The sequence below is a fragment of the Dunckerocampus dactyliophorus genome, chromosome 1 (genome assembly GCF_027744805.1).
Source record: "Dunckerocampus dactyliophorus isolate RoL2022-P2 chromosome 1, RoL_Ddac_1.1, whole genome shotgun sequence".
NCBI classification, from domain to species: Eukaryota; Metazoa; Chordata; class Actinopteri; order Syngnathiformes; family Syngnathidae; genus Dunckerocampus; species Dunckerocampus dactyliophorus.
The window spans coordinates 35,280,519-35,297,153 of record NC_072819.1 but is presented as its reverse complement, the minus strand read 5'-3'; the positions used below and the strand labels follow the sequence as shown (position 1 = coordinate 35,297,153).

General features: G+C 41.8%; 1 protein-coding gene across 1 annotated transcript; it reads right to left on the bottom strand.

Annotated features, from left to right (window-relative positions):
• Positions 1 to 2,150: 2,150 nt before the first annotated feature.
• Positions 2,151 to 16,496, bottom strand: dhx35 (DEAH-box helicase 35). The gene is made up of 21 exons (XM_054780554.1): positions 16,440 to 16,496; positions 16,036 to 16,163; positions 15,857 to 15,949; positions 15,568 to 15,645; positions 15,335 to 15,439; positions 15,205 to 15,266; positions 14,924 to 14,993; positions 14,794 to 14,853; positions 14,184 to 14,296; positions 14,020 to 14,116; positions 13,719 to 13,877; positions 12,562 to 12,772; positions 12,359 to 12,483; positions 10,723 to 10,777; positions 9,953 to 10,143; positions 9,790 to 9,867; positions 9,575 to 9,704; positions 9,369 to 9,450; positions 9,210 to 9,281; positions 7,530 to 7,641; positions 2,151 to 3,274 (listed from the first exon to the last, which is right to left on the bottom strand). Exons 1-21 carry the CDS (start codon positions 16,477 to 16,479, stop codon positions 3,236 to 3,238), a joined length of 2,100 nt encoding a protein of 699 aa, XP_054636529.1. The 5' UTR covers positions 16,480 to 16,496; the 3' UTR covers positions 2,151 to 3,235.
• Positions 16,497 to 16,635: the final 139 nt, after the last annotated feature.

Sequence of the window (16,635 nt, the reverse complement as noted above, 5' to 3'; positions counted from 1 at the left end):
AATAACACAAATGTAGTATTTTTTCGCTTTCCTGTTAACTGTCACCTGGCTAAGCACCCCTGAAACAGAAAAGACAAAACAAACTCACCTGTGAAACACTCTACTACAAAAATGAAACTACAGGACAAGAAAATATCAAGCTTAACTTCATATAGAGACATTTTTTAAATGAGTGAGAGCAATTGACTCATAGGAGGGGCCGAAGGGGTCGGGTGCAGAGTGAGTTGGATGGCAGCCCAAAGCGGGGGACTTTTGTGTCCGATCCTCGGCTGCAAAAGCTAACTCTTGGTACGTGGAATGTCACCTCTCTCGTGTGGAAGGAGCCTGAGCTGATGCGCGAGGTGGAAAAGTTCTGGCTACATATAGTTGGATTCACCTCAACGCACGGCAAGGGCTCTGGAACTAGTCCTCTCGAAAGAGGCTGGACTATATTCCACTCTGGTGTTGCCAGCAGTGAAAGGCAACAGACAGGGGTGGCAATTCATCAGTTTAACCTGATGAACAAGAGGGTAGTTTCTTTCCGCCTTCCAGTGGGGGGACGGGTCCTGACTGTTGTTTGCGCTTATGCGGCAAAAAGCAGTTCAGAATTCCAAACATTTTTGGAGTGTCTATAGGGAGCACTGGAGGGGATTCCCTTGTTCTGCTTGGGGACGTTGATGCTCATGTTGGCCACCACAGTGAGACCTGGAGAGGCGTGATTGGGAGGAACGGCTCTCCTGATTTCAACCCAAGTGGTACTTGGTTCATTGATCAACTTTTCAGTTGTGCCGCATGTTTTGGACACTCGGGTGAAGAGAGAGGCGGAGCTGTCAACCAATCACCACCTGGTCATGGGTTGGCTCCGATGGTGGGGGAGGATGCCAGTCAGACCTGGCAGTCTCAAACGTATTGTGAGGGTCTGCTGGAAACATCTGGCAGAGTCCCCCATCAAAAGGAGTTTCAACTCCCACCTCTGGGAGAGATATGACCACATTCCAAGGGAGGCAGCGGACATTTAGTATGAGTGGGCCATTTTCCGTGTCTCCATTGTCGAGGCAGCTGATTGGAGCTGTTGCCGTATGGTGTTACCTGTTGTGGCGGTAATCCCATAACCGATTGATGGACATCATTGGTGAGGAATGCCACCAACCTGAGGAAGGTGTCCTATCGGGCCTTTTTGGCCGATGTGACTCCAGAGGCAGCTGACCGGTATCAGCAGGCCAAGCGGATTGCAGCTCTGGCGATCGCCAAGGCTAAAACTCAGACGTTGAAGGAGTTCGGGGAAGCCATGGAGAACAACTTCTGAATGGCTTTGAAGAGATTCTGGACCACCACCCACTGTCTGAGGAAGAGGAACCAGTATAGTCTCTAACAAGCGTTAGTTGCAGCCCTAAACTTGAACACCAAGAATTATATAAACGGTTTAATTAAAGAATATTTTGGGAGAGAAAACCAAATAACCGAGAGCCAATAATCAAATTTCATTCTTTGTGACAATGAAAAGGTTTAAGTGATAGTCCTTGCTTTAGTGTTTGGTTGATGAGAAGTCATGAGCTGCCTCTGCATGATCAAGCCTTTATGGTGTTTTTACATGCATAACTCACCAACAAATTAAAATAAAACATTGTACGTTTCATCAAGCTTAAATTCCTTCAGTATTTGCACGTGTTTCCTTCAGTGGACAATCTGTAACATGACACAGAAGCACAAATGCCATGATTGCAAATACTTAACACTGATTAAATCAGTTTGCCCATATTATAATTTTAGACTGATGAAATGAACAGCAGGAGCAAAAATTACATTTAAAAAAGCACTCTTCATATTGTTCCAAGATTGAGATGGAGTTTGAGGAGAGCGTTTTATCCAACTGCACTGGAAAACGCCAAATAAAATTGACTTGCCGAGCCTCGTCTCACCTCTGGTGGACATTGCAGGAACACACTGACCAATTGTCCGTTTTTTTCTGACAAACAATAACAGACGTTATTTTTTCCGTATTTATAAATAATTTTAAGCTGTTATCAAAAGTAATTTACGCAAACACTTGCAAATGCCTTTATTCTTCATGCGTTTCAGATTGCGTCGGTAGTGTGGTGCAACAGCGACATCAAGTGGCCACCCAGTACACTTCGTTACAAAGCACACAAACCAAGTTGATCTTTGCATGATGTTGAGCATTTATTTGGTGTTGAGAGGAAGAAATGACAGGTGATAGTTATGGATGTAATAATTACATCATTACACATGCAAGAGTGGATTTGCCCAGCATCTGTATGTTGTGCTTCTGTGCACTGATTAGATTTAAAGAATCTACAGTACAGTAGTTTTACTACAAATCATGCAAGTCTGCCTAAAGTTCTGAATATCCTGCCTCAACAGCAATTCTAGTAATAGAATAAAAAAACTGTAAGATACTGCTTGCTAATACTAATGAAAACGGAGAAACATTTTGAGTAGCCACAAGTGATGGAGATCACGTTATTGAGGAACTATTGTATTCATATGCTAGATGTAATAGGGCACCAAAAGGTACAGCTCTGTAACACATTTAAAATGACAAAAATGCAAGGGATAGCTAAATGCTAGTTCTTTTGAGGCTTTAGGCTACATCTGAGTGCACTTTAACATCATTGTTTTGACAAGCAGCACTAATTTGGTTATCACAGCTTTCCATGTGCAACACTTGTGTATTATTCACAGTCCCTTGGCAAATGAAATGAGACATGATCGGATGAAAGTAAATTGGCAAGGATTGGTAAGAAGGCTACACAATCTGGACGTAAGGTCGGACTTCTCTAAAAAGGTATGGAAGTCTTTTCACAGTGTCCTCATGAGCCCAATTTAAGAAATAAAATTAAAAAAAAGATCAAGTTAACAGTTACATTGCTAAAGGCACCTAGGTTATGAGGGGGCAAATTAATAGGAAAAAGTCTCATGTGCCATTATTTTCCAGAATGTATCATCCAGCAAAAGGATAGAGCTTTTAAAAAAATAACCAAGCCTAGAACCAGGTATGACTGCAACCATTCCTGGACCAGAGCCTTCTCTGACTATGTACAAGTACAAACAAAGCACATAGCGCCACACTTCTCACATTCATCAGCAGATCTAACAAAGTACAAGTAGATCACTATCAAAAAGCAAGTGATGTCAAGCGTGGTCACAGGTGTGCATGTGGACGTGATTAATAAATATTACATCTTTATCTACATAATGGCACAGAGAGGGAGTCTTCCTCACTTGACAAACAGATTTAGAGGACACGGGATCGCTTGCTGCCAAGTGAACCATGCTGAAAGAGAAGAGACAGGACACAGTTAAATCTGACGAGTCGTGAATGAGTCGTGAATGCAACATGGATGCACCGCAACCCATGTGCAAACAACGCGTGTCATTCACATGAATGGGTTAACTTTTCCGGCACCTCTTGGAGCAAGTCAGGGGGGAAGTTTTCAAGTAACTTCTTTAGGCTCTTGGATCTTCCTTGTGAATTTCTGTTAATAACTGATCATAATGCCCAAAGCGATGCCTTCGAGGCAGCAATTCCCTCTCCCTGAGCCTTCTTTTTTCTAGTTTATGCCTTCTTGCTGCTCTTTCTGCATTCTTTATCTGCAGCTGTGAGAAAATATAGACTTTTACCTTTCTTTTCTGCAATGAGAGCTTCTTCTCTGGAGTTCAACATCTTAAATAGATTTTACTGAACTAAAGAGATTTTACTTGTAGTGTACTTTTCATTACAGTGGAATCTCGAAGTGCTACAGTAAACAAAAAACAAAGACTTACTTAAAAATACTTCAAATTTTAAAAAATGTAAGAAAGCAACATCAGCTGTCAACATTTTTAAAAAGCAAGGTCTTGAGATGAGCTTTAAAAGAGTCCAGACTCTACATTTTTCGTAGCTGTACAGGTAGGCTGCTCCAGAGCCGCGTTGCAGCTTCTAAGAAGGCTTGGTCCCCCATGGTACGGAGCCTGGTGGGGGGACCTGGAGGAGCATGCGCTTATTGATCTGAGGTGATCAATACCAGATGTTTAGGGAGCGAGTAGTTCTTGTAGGTAAGTTGGTGCCTAACCGGTGATGCATTTATGGGTGAGCAGGAGGATTTTGTATTAAATCAGGGATGAAACTGGGAGCCAATGCAGTGATTTTAGGGTTGTGGTGCTGTGTTGATATTTCCTGATTTTCATTATGATTCTGGCGCCACTGTTTTGCATGTACTGTGATGTTTGGATGTCCTTGTCGAGCGTCCCAGTAACAATAGTAACAATAGTTGTAACAATAGTCCAGTCTGGAGGAGACAAAGGCATGGACATGTTCTCTTCATTTGGGAGGGTTATAAGGGGACGGAGTCTGGAGATGTTACGTAGATGGTAAAATGAGCTCTCGCACAGATGTTTTATCCATCTATCCATCCATCTACCGCTTATCCAAGGTTGGGTCGCAGGGGCAGCAGCCTAAGCACGAAGCCCAGACCTCCCTCTCCCCGGCCACTTCGTCCAGCTCCTCCCGGCAGATCCCGAGGAGTTCCCAGGCCAGTTGAGAGACATAGTCTCTCCAAAGTGTCCTAGGTCTTCCGAGGCCTCCTAGCGGTCGAACGTGCCCTGAACACCTCCCCAGGGAGCCATCCCGACCAGATGCCCAAGCTACCTCATCCAAAAACTAATTTTGGCCGCTTGTACCCGCGATCTTGTCCTTTCGGTCACGACCCAAAGATCATGACCATAGGTGAGGGAAGGAATGTACATCGACCGGTAAATTGAGAGCTTTGCCTTTCGGCTCAGCTCTCTCTTGACCACCGCTCGTGTTCCATCCTTCCCTCACTCGTGAACAAGACCCCGAGGTATATACCTGTATATGTTTTTTATGATTTTTAGAAGGACAGCTGTGGGTCGAACCGAACTCCAAGGTTGGTGACTGAGGAGGAGACGGTCATGACTTGGCCGTTGAAGGTGAACTGTGATATTGGAGAGGAGCCGATCTGGTGAGGGGTGCCAACAAGTGCCTCGGTTTTGTTGCTGTTTAGCTGGAGGAAGCTGCTGTTCATCCAAGCCTTTATCTCTCCAAAGGCATGAGATGAGTCAGTGCTACAGACGGGTTTGGTGCAGTTTTTATGTATTGTGTCATCAGCGTAGGAAGAACAACCCATGTGTGCTGATGACGTGGCCGAGGGGTAGCATGTCGATAATGAACAGTATAGGGCCAAGGACTCAAGGACTGACCCTTGCGGAACATTACATGTGACAGGGAGCAGCCTGGACTTACACCTACACAGCAGAACACAATCCATCCTGCCAGACAGGTAGGACTGGAACCACTGCAAGGCAGTTCATGACAGTCCGACGGTGTTGTGGAAGCAGTCCAGAAGGATATATGGTCCACTGTGTCGAAGGCTGCTGTTGGGTCGACAAGGATAATCAGGACTGGTGATCCTGCGTCAGATGCCATCGGTAAGTCATTTATCACCCTGAGCAGAGCTGTTTCCCTGCTGTGGGCTGAGCGAAAGCCTGACTGGAGCTCCTCAAACAGGTTGTTTTGTTTGAGATGTTTCTGAAACTTCGAGGCAACCATCTTCTCAAGGACCATGCACAGGAGGGTGAGGTTGGACATACGCCTGTAATTGGCACCACTTCTGGGTGCTAGGGGTGATGCCTACTGTATCGTGGTGTCACGTGGGACCAAATAATGCCACGACTGCTTCACGGATGCAAGAAGTGATGGTGACAATGCATACCCATGCAGGGACAATGTAAGTCATGTGCTGCGCATGATGTCGTACAGTAGTTGTTAACAATACTTGACTTAGGTGTAAATAAGTTGTGCGGGAGAGTGGCATTTCGTGCCAATGCACACTCTTTTTGGTCATGAATTGCGTGCAAAGTGCATACACAGTATGCAAACGGTGCGTGAACTAGTCTTCATCCTTGTCAGGTGTGCATCTAGATGACAAGCATTGCCACGGCGAATTGTAGAACAATGTGGAGGCAAAATGCATACAAAGTGTAAACAGCGCTTATCACAGAACACATGCAGCAACCATTTGCACTCACATTCACACTAAAGGACAATTTAGTCTCTCCAATTTATCTAACAATGTAACGGATGCCAGCTGGTGCAGCTGTGCGTTAGAAAACCTTCCTGACACCTTAAGCGTCATGCTGGATATCGACTTGACAGCTTGGGCTTTTAGATCAATGCCTAGCACTCTCGACTCAAGATGTGGTGGACTGTAATTCAAGCACCGAGCATGCACTGGGCCAGACCAGACAGGTAACATGCATGCTTACGGAGTGTGGGAGGAAATAGGAGTACCTGGAGTAAACCTACACAAGTCAGGGTTTCCGTTACATGTAATTGATCGTGGAGTAGTGCCACAACAAAATAACAAAAAAATATATGTATATACAGTATATATATTTTTTTTACTTCAAAACAACCAGATCTTCCTGACCTCCTGACTGTGTGGCCAACATGCTAACCACTAGGCCACCGTGCGGCCTGTATTTAATGACAAATGAGCATACTGAGTGGAGATGCGCTTTGTAAATAAAGTCCAATTTAAATGTTGGCAGTCACATAACACACAAATAGCTCAGCTCTCCTTTCTTTTTGTCAAAGTAGCTTTAATAGTGCTGCAAGTTGGATACACCTGTGCTATCATAACCCTGGACCCTGAATTTATACTGTTTATATACGACAGATTTATATAACAAAAATATTTAAATTGTTATTTTATTTTGTTAATTGTGTTATTTTGAACAAAAAAATATATATTATTGAACAATGAATTTCCCGTGTATTCGCATTACTCTAAAACAGGCATCAAATTAAATTTAAGTTTCTGTCAAATAGTAAAAGAAATTGTGTACTTTTGCACTAGTGACATAGTTCTAAGGACTAAATAAGTCAGGTAACAAAAGGAGGCTCCAAATTTTAGACACTCAATTTAAGTGCTCTCAGCAACTTTGCCATTAAATTATCATTTTTGTAATGTTCTCGGTTCATATTCTGTTGGTTGTTGAATAATTTTAAATAAATAAGTGAATAAATAAATAGGTCATTTAAAAATTATTTTTCATAATAAAAAAAAAAAAAAAAAACTTGTGGACACAGCAACAGCACGACACAGCAGCAGCAGTCTGCCCTCTCATGCAGCCCACCACCACAGCTTCAAAAAAATCCTAGGGGAAACCCTGCAAGTGCTAAGTAAAAAAACATCCGGGCCAAGATTCAAACTTTGAACCACCCGGCTATGAGCCAGACCACTAAACACGAATCATTATCTCACCCCAGAATTCCAAGGTTCGAGTCTAACTATACTATAGCTTAATCACCCTATTGACTAAAAAAAAAAAACGTATACAATACATCTGTCACCGTTTTGACCCATGTTGAGATATTAAGTAAACACCCAAAATATGTATGCTAAAATGTGATTGTAAATACTGTGTGCTGCACACACAAAAAAATACAAATTGAAATGAAAAAAAAAAATCTCAGTGTATACAGTTTTTGTATACAGTGTATACAGAAAGCAGAAAGCGTGACTTACTTTAGCCTGCTTGTAAAAGTGAGGCGCCAGTTCCACCAGCCAAGATGACTCCACAGCAGTCACATCTCGCATGAAGTACTTGCTCGTCTGCACCACTTCGTTGAAGACAACCCTGGAGAGAGGAGTCTTGCCATAACAACACAAAAACTATAAAACTTTATGTGCATGAACCAGGGATGGGCAAACTTTTTGACTAACTGGGCAAATCCACAGTTGCATCTCAATAAATTACAATGTTGTTATTTGATTTCAGGAGTTCAATTCAAACTAAGAGACCAATGAAAGGCTCAGAAACGTTTTGCAGTTTGTTTGCTGATTTGCATGAACTATTAGTTTATAATATTGAACTTGACAATTTTTCATTTTTTTGAGATATGGGGTTTTTATTAGCTGTAAGTTAGGCTCCAGCATACCCCCACGACCCTAGTGAGGATAAGCGGCAAAGAAAATGGATGGATATTAGATGTAAGGTATAATTAGAAGGCAAGCTAAACACCGATAAATCCAATAACATAAAAAAAATCTCCCATAACAGATAAAAACACTCCAATGAGGTTGATTTAAAAAAAAAAAAAAAAAGACAAAAACGCTCCAATGAGGCGAGATTACCCGTACTGTGCCGTAGGTGGGTTAGGCTGAGCAAATCAAGCAGTCCTTTTCTGTGACATGTTATAAACGGCCTGTTGGAACTTCCCCTGAGCTCACTTGTAAACAAACATGCCGTTGATCGTGTGGGACTTGTTGACTGTTTCAGATATTGGCATTTGGTCAAATGATTCAAATTCTCTACAAGCATTCCACGATGAGGGGGGAAAAAAAACAAAACATTGAGCTTCAACACATCAAACCTTATCAGCCACCTCAAACGCCAGCACTGCTATGACGCCCGGTGCTTGTTCCTATTGCCACGGCGTTTGAAAAGTGCAAACAGTTTGCCAGAGACAACCCGAAGCCAAAGTGATCTGTGATTTCATAATGGAAATGATGTCGCTGGGTGACCAGCCCTTTACCATTGTTATTAGTAGTGATGTCATGATACCTGGTTAACAAATCTACAGGTATTGTTTGTCAAGTCCAACTTTGTATGAGTTGTTCTTACCTCCAGGTGTGCACAAACTACAGTTGAATTATCACTTATCGGTATTGCTCGAGATGCAGGACGTTATTGGTATCGGAATCAGTATTGGCTTGAAAAAAAAATATTGAACCCCGAGCTATAATCATCAAAATTTTTTAGAAATGAAGAGGTACATTTTCTTCCACACTACTGTATGTGTGGTGAATCTATAGAATAGTTTCACTTTTTGAATTGAACAACTGAAATAAACTTTTCAACTTTTCAAGGTATTCTAATTTATTGAGATGGCTGTATAGTAATCTTTCATTTTACAGTATAAAAGCCTCGTCTTCTCAGAGCTGCTGTGACACAGACCCTTGAATTACCATAATGACATGTTTATCACTGGAAAGCGGAGAACCTTGGAGTTTCAGAAATCGTTTTAATATTTAAACCAAATTATTTTATAACGCACATGGTTCAGACTTATGGTATTTTAAAAATAGCATGGCATCCTGTCACCAGCAACAGAGGTTTAATGAAATATTTTTTAAAAGCTTAACGACCCATGTATGGCCCGTTTGCCCATGCCTGGTATCAACTATCAGAGAAAATGTTCTAACCATTTTGGGGGTTTTTCTCCATATAGTACAGAGGTGGGGTGAATGTGAAGTTCACGATCGTCTCGTAAAGTTCTGGCAGAGAAAATAATACCTATCATTAGTTACTGAGACAGCAGGCAGGTGGTGGACAGTCAGAAATCCAGTCAAGATCAAATCTACCTGTATGAACCAGAGTGGTGAATGCGCGCTGCATTGGAAAAAAATCCAGACACAATGCACCTCAAAATCACATCAGGATCACCTGCACAAGAAGAACTGGTGATGAGGACTACTAGCTCGTAAATTTTTAGCATGAAATATTAGGATTCAAGGTGAGCTGCGCTAAATAAATATGCAAAACAGTGGATCCAATTAACATGAAGTACCTTCACTGGAAGTCCACACCACCTTGAACTTGGTCATGAGACGCCGCAGCTGCTCTCGTACTGTCACGGCTCGCTGCAGACCTTTGTAATTGAGATAATGCTGCTGACACCACTGGGAGCTCTTCTGGTGCTGAAGATTAAAAAAAGAAAGAGATTAAACCACTCCAGCGTCCTGACCTGTCAGCAATAGACACAAAAATGTACACTCACTGTACCTTAAGGTAAGCTTCATATACATTCAGCATGGTGAGGTGGTCGCCCTCAGCAACAGCAAATTTCCTGTGCTGACGGGCCTGCAGGTTGACGTGACAGAAATGGTTTAATTGCCTAAAATTGCTTTGTCAGTTTATAACAAATATGTCATCGTATTTCACTTACAGCAACTTTCTTCTGATTGGGTGGCACAACAAATATATTCTGAATCTGCATCATTGCAGCAATGGTGACAATCTCTTTGGAGCAGCCAAAGTTTCCTGACTCTAGCAGCATCTTGGCAAACATGGGGCTCAGAGGGAACTCTGCCATCCGAATGCCCATAGGATCGGTCAAGCGTCCATAATTATCCAGGCCTGCAAATGGATGCATAGTCAGCCAATTAAAAGGAGCGCAGATATCTCTTTATTCTTATCACCACATAACTGCCAGTTCACTTTAACACTTTATCGGTGATTCTCCTACGTTTACAGCTTTGGTAGAGGGAGAAACGAACGCGCACATACGCATACAAGCACAGTGTAGCAGGCTATGATGTGATCGCTCCTCCATACTTAAATTTGGGATGCACATGTGGACATTCGCAGCGTGCGTGGGTGGATGGATTGGGCTGATAATCAATATGCATGCATAGATAAAGCACACAGCGTAGCCAACTGTACTGCAATTGCTCCTCTACAGTGACATTTCGCACTTTCATAATAGAAAGCAATATAAGATTCCAAATTACTTCTCAAAGTCAAAATAAAGACATGTCATTTAATTCATGCAATGGCTCCTCCGTACGCAATACTACAGAGAGCTGATGAGAAATTGTAGACGCGACCATGTAAACACAGAAATTACATTGTTGTGTTTCTTTAATAAAAGAACAATGTACTTGAAACGTGACCTTCTGGAGGTGGATCTCCTAATGTAATGTTTGCGTTTCTTACCTCCCAGAGCATAAAGAAGTTCTAGGGCCTGAACCATGGTCTGAGCTGGAGGAGGCTGTGAAGTGGAAAAAGAACAGATAAGTTCCTCACTTTCTGTAAAATATTTGTTGTAAAAATCTCAAATGTAAGCATTTTCAAGATACATCTTCAAACTTTTCCAGCACCTTACAACTATGATGAATTACAAATTCATTATAGTTGTTAAGTGCTGGAATCAATATGTTGGAATCACCCGTAATCAATATTTTACTTCATCACATTAAAATGCATGATATGGTATCGTATGGTGTGGTGTGATATTTTTGTTTCAGACATGCTCAACAAATTACGTCAAAGCACAGCAAGTGGCAACATTTGCACAATGGTATTATTCTTTAAAAAAAAATTAAAAGCTCAACATTAAAATGCCAACAAACATTTCAAGAACTTACTGAAATTTGAAAAAGGACGACCTTGTTGCATTATTTGACAGTTTCACTTGCGTTACTCTCGAGCTGCAACAATTAATTGATGATGAATCAATTATCCATATCATCGACAACTATTTTGGTATTCAATTATTCTTTTTTTTTTTATTTAAAACTGTAAATATCCTGCGGTTTCAGCCTCTCACATGTGAATACTTTTAATTTCCTTAGTCATCCATGAAAGGAGACCTATTATCTTTATATTTTAGCCAAAATGATTCACACACACACATCAGCTTTGACTTTGGAAAACAGTGATCAACATTTGTGCCACTTTTCTGATACGTTGCGGACCAAAGCACTAGCCGTTTGTGTTTGGATCATATTGATTTGGTCAAAATTGAAGCGCACAGGAGGCCAAAACTCAAGGCCGACTTTATTTCGTAGGACCGAACTAAATTTGGTAGTGCAATTTCTATTTTCCAATCCGTCTCTGAGGCCATGAATGTATCCTGACTGCTGATTGGATGAGCGTGGAAAAGGTAGGGGGATTTATAACTATGGTTGTTCGTTTCAATAAAGTGATTGTTGATCGACCACCTTCTCATCATCCTCTCAACGTCCGGACAAAAGCTACAGAATTGTATATCAACACTAAAACATCACAATCTGCTAGACGTGTAACCCGGAAGAATTTGCAGCTGTGGAATGGGCGGATTACGTGTTTCCCAGCATGCTTTTCTGTAATTAAAAATGTACGGACAGGATATAATAGTTAAAGTGGTGTTGTTTTTAGTCGTGTACAGTTAAATTATTGTTACTTTTGGTCTGAATTAGTAAGGATGGCTGTGCAGTTCATTCTCCATATAATACTGTGGCCACTTTCAATGTTGTAACGCCAGAGGAGTGTTTGTTACCAGAAGAATTGCTTGATTACACAGATTGTTGTAAGCACTTTGTTGAGGTCCGCGATGTGGGCCATCTCAATGCTACTTTCCAAACAGTTCCACGGGCCAGATTAAATGGCAGAGTTGGCCAGATTTGGCCCGCGGGCCTGAGTTTGTCGCATATGGACACTAGGGCCTAACCGATTCCTCATGTCATCAAAATAAGCTTCAGATTAACTGACTATGAAAATAAACGTTAGTTGCAGCCCTGCATTACTCTTACATGACTCTTCTTGGTCAAGCGCAATCTCTCTCCCTGTGAACGCAAAGTGAGTGACTCACCGAAAGGAAGCTGAATCGCAGGACGTTGTCAATGCCTAAAGCTTTGAGCTGCAAGATGACTGGGGCCAAATTAGTGCGCTGCATTTCTGGAACAGTAGAGAGAGGCAGCTTCTCAAAGTCCTCCTCTGATAAAGAAAAATTGTTAACACTGCATGATCACACTCACAAAAGGAAATGTTGTACCTGTTAAGCCGCACACATACCTGTATAGAGTCTAAAGCATTTCCCTGGTCGGTTCCGGCCCGCTCTCCCAGCTCTCTGGCTGGCAGAAGCCTTGGAGATGGGTGTCACCACCAGTGATTCAATGGCAGTACTGGGGTTATATGCACGTAGCTTGACGAAAGCACAGTCGATGACAAAAACAATGCCATTGATGGTAATGGATGTCTCAGCTATGTTGGTGGCCACCACCACCTGCAAGAAGATAACATTTTAGGACCAGTGTTGGCAATGTGTCACATTCACTCCAACAAAGGTAATTATAATGACACAAATAGAGGAGGGCATAATATTCAATATGTCAATTATTTGATTATCAATTCTGTGGAAAAGACTGCTGTTTAATCGCATCTTGATGAAACCTGAGGCAAAATGCATTGCACTACCTGGCTGCATCCAGCAGAGGTAGTGTTGGCTCAGTCTCATCTAGATTTTGGCCGAAAGAAGGATTTAATGTTTAATTAAATATTTTGTAAAAAGATTGAATAAAATACGTGTATGTGGAGGACGTTCTAAAATATATATATTACTATTTAAAAATATCAATACTGTGGATGACCAGACTTACTAAAGCATACTTCACACTTCACACACAAAAAGAACATTTGAGCTTTGGATTTCTTTGTCCGTCCATGTATTAGTTATCACAGTGGCAGGCCAAGCAGTTGGCAGGCCAAGCAGTTGCTACCTACGCCTTCAGTGGGGACTTAGACAACTTAATCCACCTCTTAATACTAATAACATTATGTTGCAATTATAAAAACCACCAATAATATACAAAAATGCAATATAACAAGGCCTGGCATAACAGAAAAAGAGGCATTTCGCATACTGAGGATGAATGCCATTATCGCTAAAGCATAAAACCCGGCTAAGCCTTTATTTTCGAATAAATCGTCACCTATACACCCGAGTTACATTTCTGCTACTAAGTTCCAGCATTACATAACTTGCTGCCTGTAAATTTGGCACTCAGCCGACTTTAACAAATATCAGACAACTCCAAACCTCTATCTACAGTATAACATCATCAGTTCAGAATCCAACTCTAAGAGCAATGTTTAACATGTTTGCTAATCCTGCTAATTAATCAACTACACATCCACTGACATTGGCAACAAACATGCATCAGCATATTTACTTTGCGAACTGTAGCAGGCACCCGCTCAAAGACCTTCATCTGCTCAGCGTAAGGTAAACCAGAATACATTGGCAAAATTCTCAGGTGTTTCTTCATGCCTTGTCGTGACATAGACTTAGCTTGGTCCTTCAGGAGCGACACCACCTTCTCCACTTCATCCTAGGGAGACATTTTCAAGGCATGATAATAAAAAAGATAAATTCCAAAGAGAATGATCACACGCTGAGAAAGTCTATGAGGCCTTCAAATGTATGCCTGTCAAGCAAATGTAATAACAGGAATTAAAAATATAGCCTCATACCTGTCCGGTAAGGAAGACCAGCACATCCCCATTATCTTCTGTCTCATGTATTTTCATCACCGTCTCCACTGTGGCCTTGACATAGTCAGGTACAGGACTGAGGGCCGACCAGAGTGCACAGGGGTTAGGTTGAGTCACAAAATAAACAATGTATTTTTAAGTACCTGACAGTGTAGAAAATATCCACTGGGAAGGTGCGTCCCTCCACTGTTAAAATTCCACACGTGTCCTTATTAGGATCTCCAGACTCATTCAGGTTGAAGAACTCGTGGAATTTCTTCAGAGAACAGGAACTGAATTGGTTCCAAGAAATTTCACAACCGACTGATGTATGCTGTTTTTTATAACATTATACAGGGAGGAATTACACACATTCACATGAACTAATAGGAGATTTTAATTCTTGAACTACAAAATGTAACTTGAATTTTAATTGTTATTATTAACATGTCTTTCATCGGTTGAAAGAAATCATGTGGTTCTACTGGGCATGCAAGGTCCATTTTGAAAATTAAGTTACCAAATGTGCCTCGTTAAAAATAAAACCAATGTAACATGTTAGGATTTGACTAAATGTGTAAACTTTCAAAAAGAGAAAGTAGATGTCCGATATGACATTTCCGCTGATGTTGAACACTGGGCACAGAGTCTTGTCCTGATTATGTCTTTCTTTCATCACTGTATCACATTTGTCAGTACGAGGTGTTCCGGCCTGACATTGACTTATCTTTTTTACCATGACAGCCTATCTCTTCATCTTAATGATGCAGTTACCTTGGCATCCAGAGTGGCAGAGGCCACAATCAGCCGCAGGTCTCGACGTTTCTTCTGGATCTGACGGAGGAAAAATGTTATTTTCCAGGCTCATGAAAATTCAACAGCCAAAGGTGTGAACTTGTGTTACCTTCTTTAGCAGACCAATGGCTATGTCAGTGTACAGGGTTCTCTCATGTGCCTCATCAAGCATCAACACACTGAGAAAAGCAAAGAACATTATACCGGCATTCGCAAACATATAAATGTATATAAACTAACATAATACAGTATAAGTGTATATAACTTCTTGATTTGTATTACCTTGATTTTGCACTTTCTATGCTCTTGTACTCTACTAATAAAGGCATGTCTTATCTTGTCTAACCTAATAGAGTCCATCTTTGCAATTTAAGGGCTCTTGTGCTGTACCTGTATTTTTTAAGAAGGGGATCAGCCATCATCTCCCGCACCAGCATTCCATCTGTAAGGAACTATAGCACACAGCTACGGTGAAATAGTATTCTCTACGTAAAGAAGGTTACTATATGTTTAGGAATACCTTGATCCTGGTGGCTTGAGGGTCAGAGCAGTCATCAAATCTGATCGTGTAGCCCACCTCATGTCCTAACCGAGCACCTCTTTCCTCTGCAACACGGCTGGCCACCTGGCACCGAGACAGAGGAGGAGAAGTGCTTGACATGGCCACATCCCTAAAGTGTTCAACTGATTTTGCTTGAGAGAAAGGACTCTGGCAAAGAAAAAGCTGTTGTAGGACATCTGTAGAGCTCTTACAGAGATAGCAGCCACGCGTCGAGGCTGTGTCACTCCAATCACCCTCCCCTCTGCTGCCCAGCCGGCCTCCAGCAGGTACTGATAATGACAGAAAGATAGCTCCAAAGTGAGAAGAGCGGACTGATGAGCTGACACAACACAAAATGAGCTAAAGCAGCATAGGAGGTCATATTAAGGTTAAGTCACATTATGTGCATCACTGTATAGCAGCAAAGTACATATTCGATTCCACTGAAGAGTGAAGATGAAATGACATCTTTTTGGCTACTTTACCAAATGTTGTACAAACCTGAGGTATCTGTGTCGTCTTCCCACATCCGGTTTCTCCAACAATGATGACGGTCTGAAAGTTTTCCACCAAGTACAGGATGTTGTTTCTGTGCTGGATAGACAACAATTTGGCCCCGTGAGATAGTGTTACTTCACCTCGATGTAACAATGAGGCATCTTGGAAATGGTTGCGGACACCTTGAAAACAGGGAGCTTCTGTCTCTGCTTCTCTATGGAGAGTGCAATGTACTGGTTGAAGACGGCGGTGGAGCCGATGGTCTCCGTGTTGAGTTCACGCTCCTCGGAGATCCCCGGTGCATCGGACCCTGAACGGCACACAGCTGATGGTCTCAAGACGTGCAATGCGATTCGCCGTTAGGTAGTCGTTAGTTAGTTCCTGCTGTACTGTGCGCCCCGTGTTTTATTTTGAAAGGTAACATCCCGCAGCGCTGAGCTGAACTGGCTGCAGATATCGCGCAGATTCCAAATTGGTCAAAAAACATACAAACGATGACGGCTGCGTTTAGCTGTTGGTAATGTTATGAATTTGGAACAACACATTAGTAATTGTATGGCTTTTACACTTATCTAGACTCACTTACCCGGCTTCCAAAATTTCATCGTGGAACGGGAACCCGCCATCTTGGATTTACGTCCCAGTGTTTATACGCGTGTTGATGACGTCACATGCTCCAGTCTGGCTCATGAGTTTTACGAATGATGCGTTTTAACAACTTCATTTGCTAAAATGACATTGTGTTTAGATTTAACTTGGGTGTATTCGAATTGTCTCAGAGG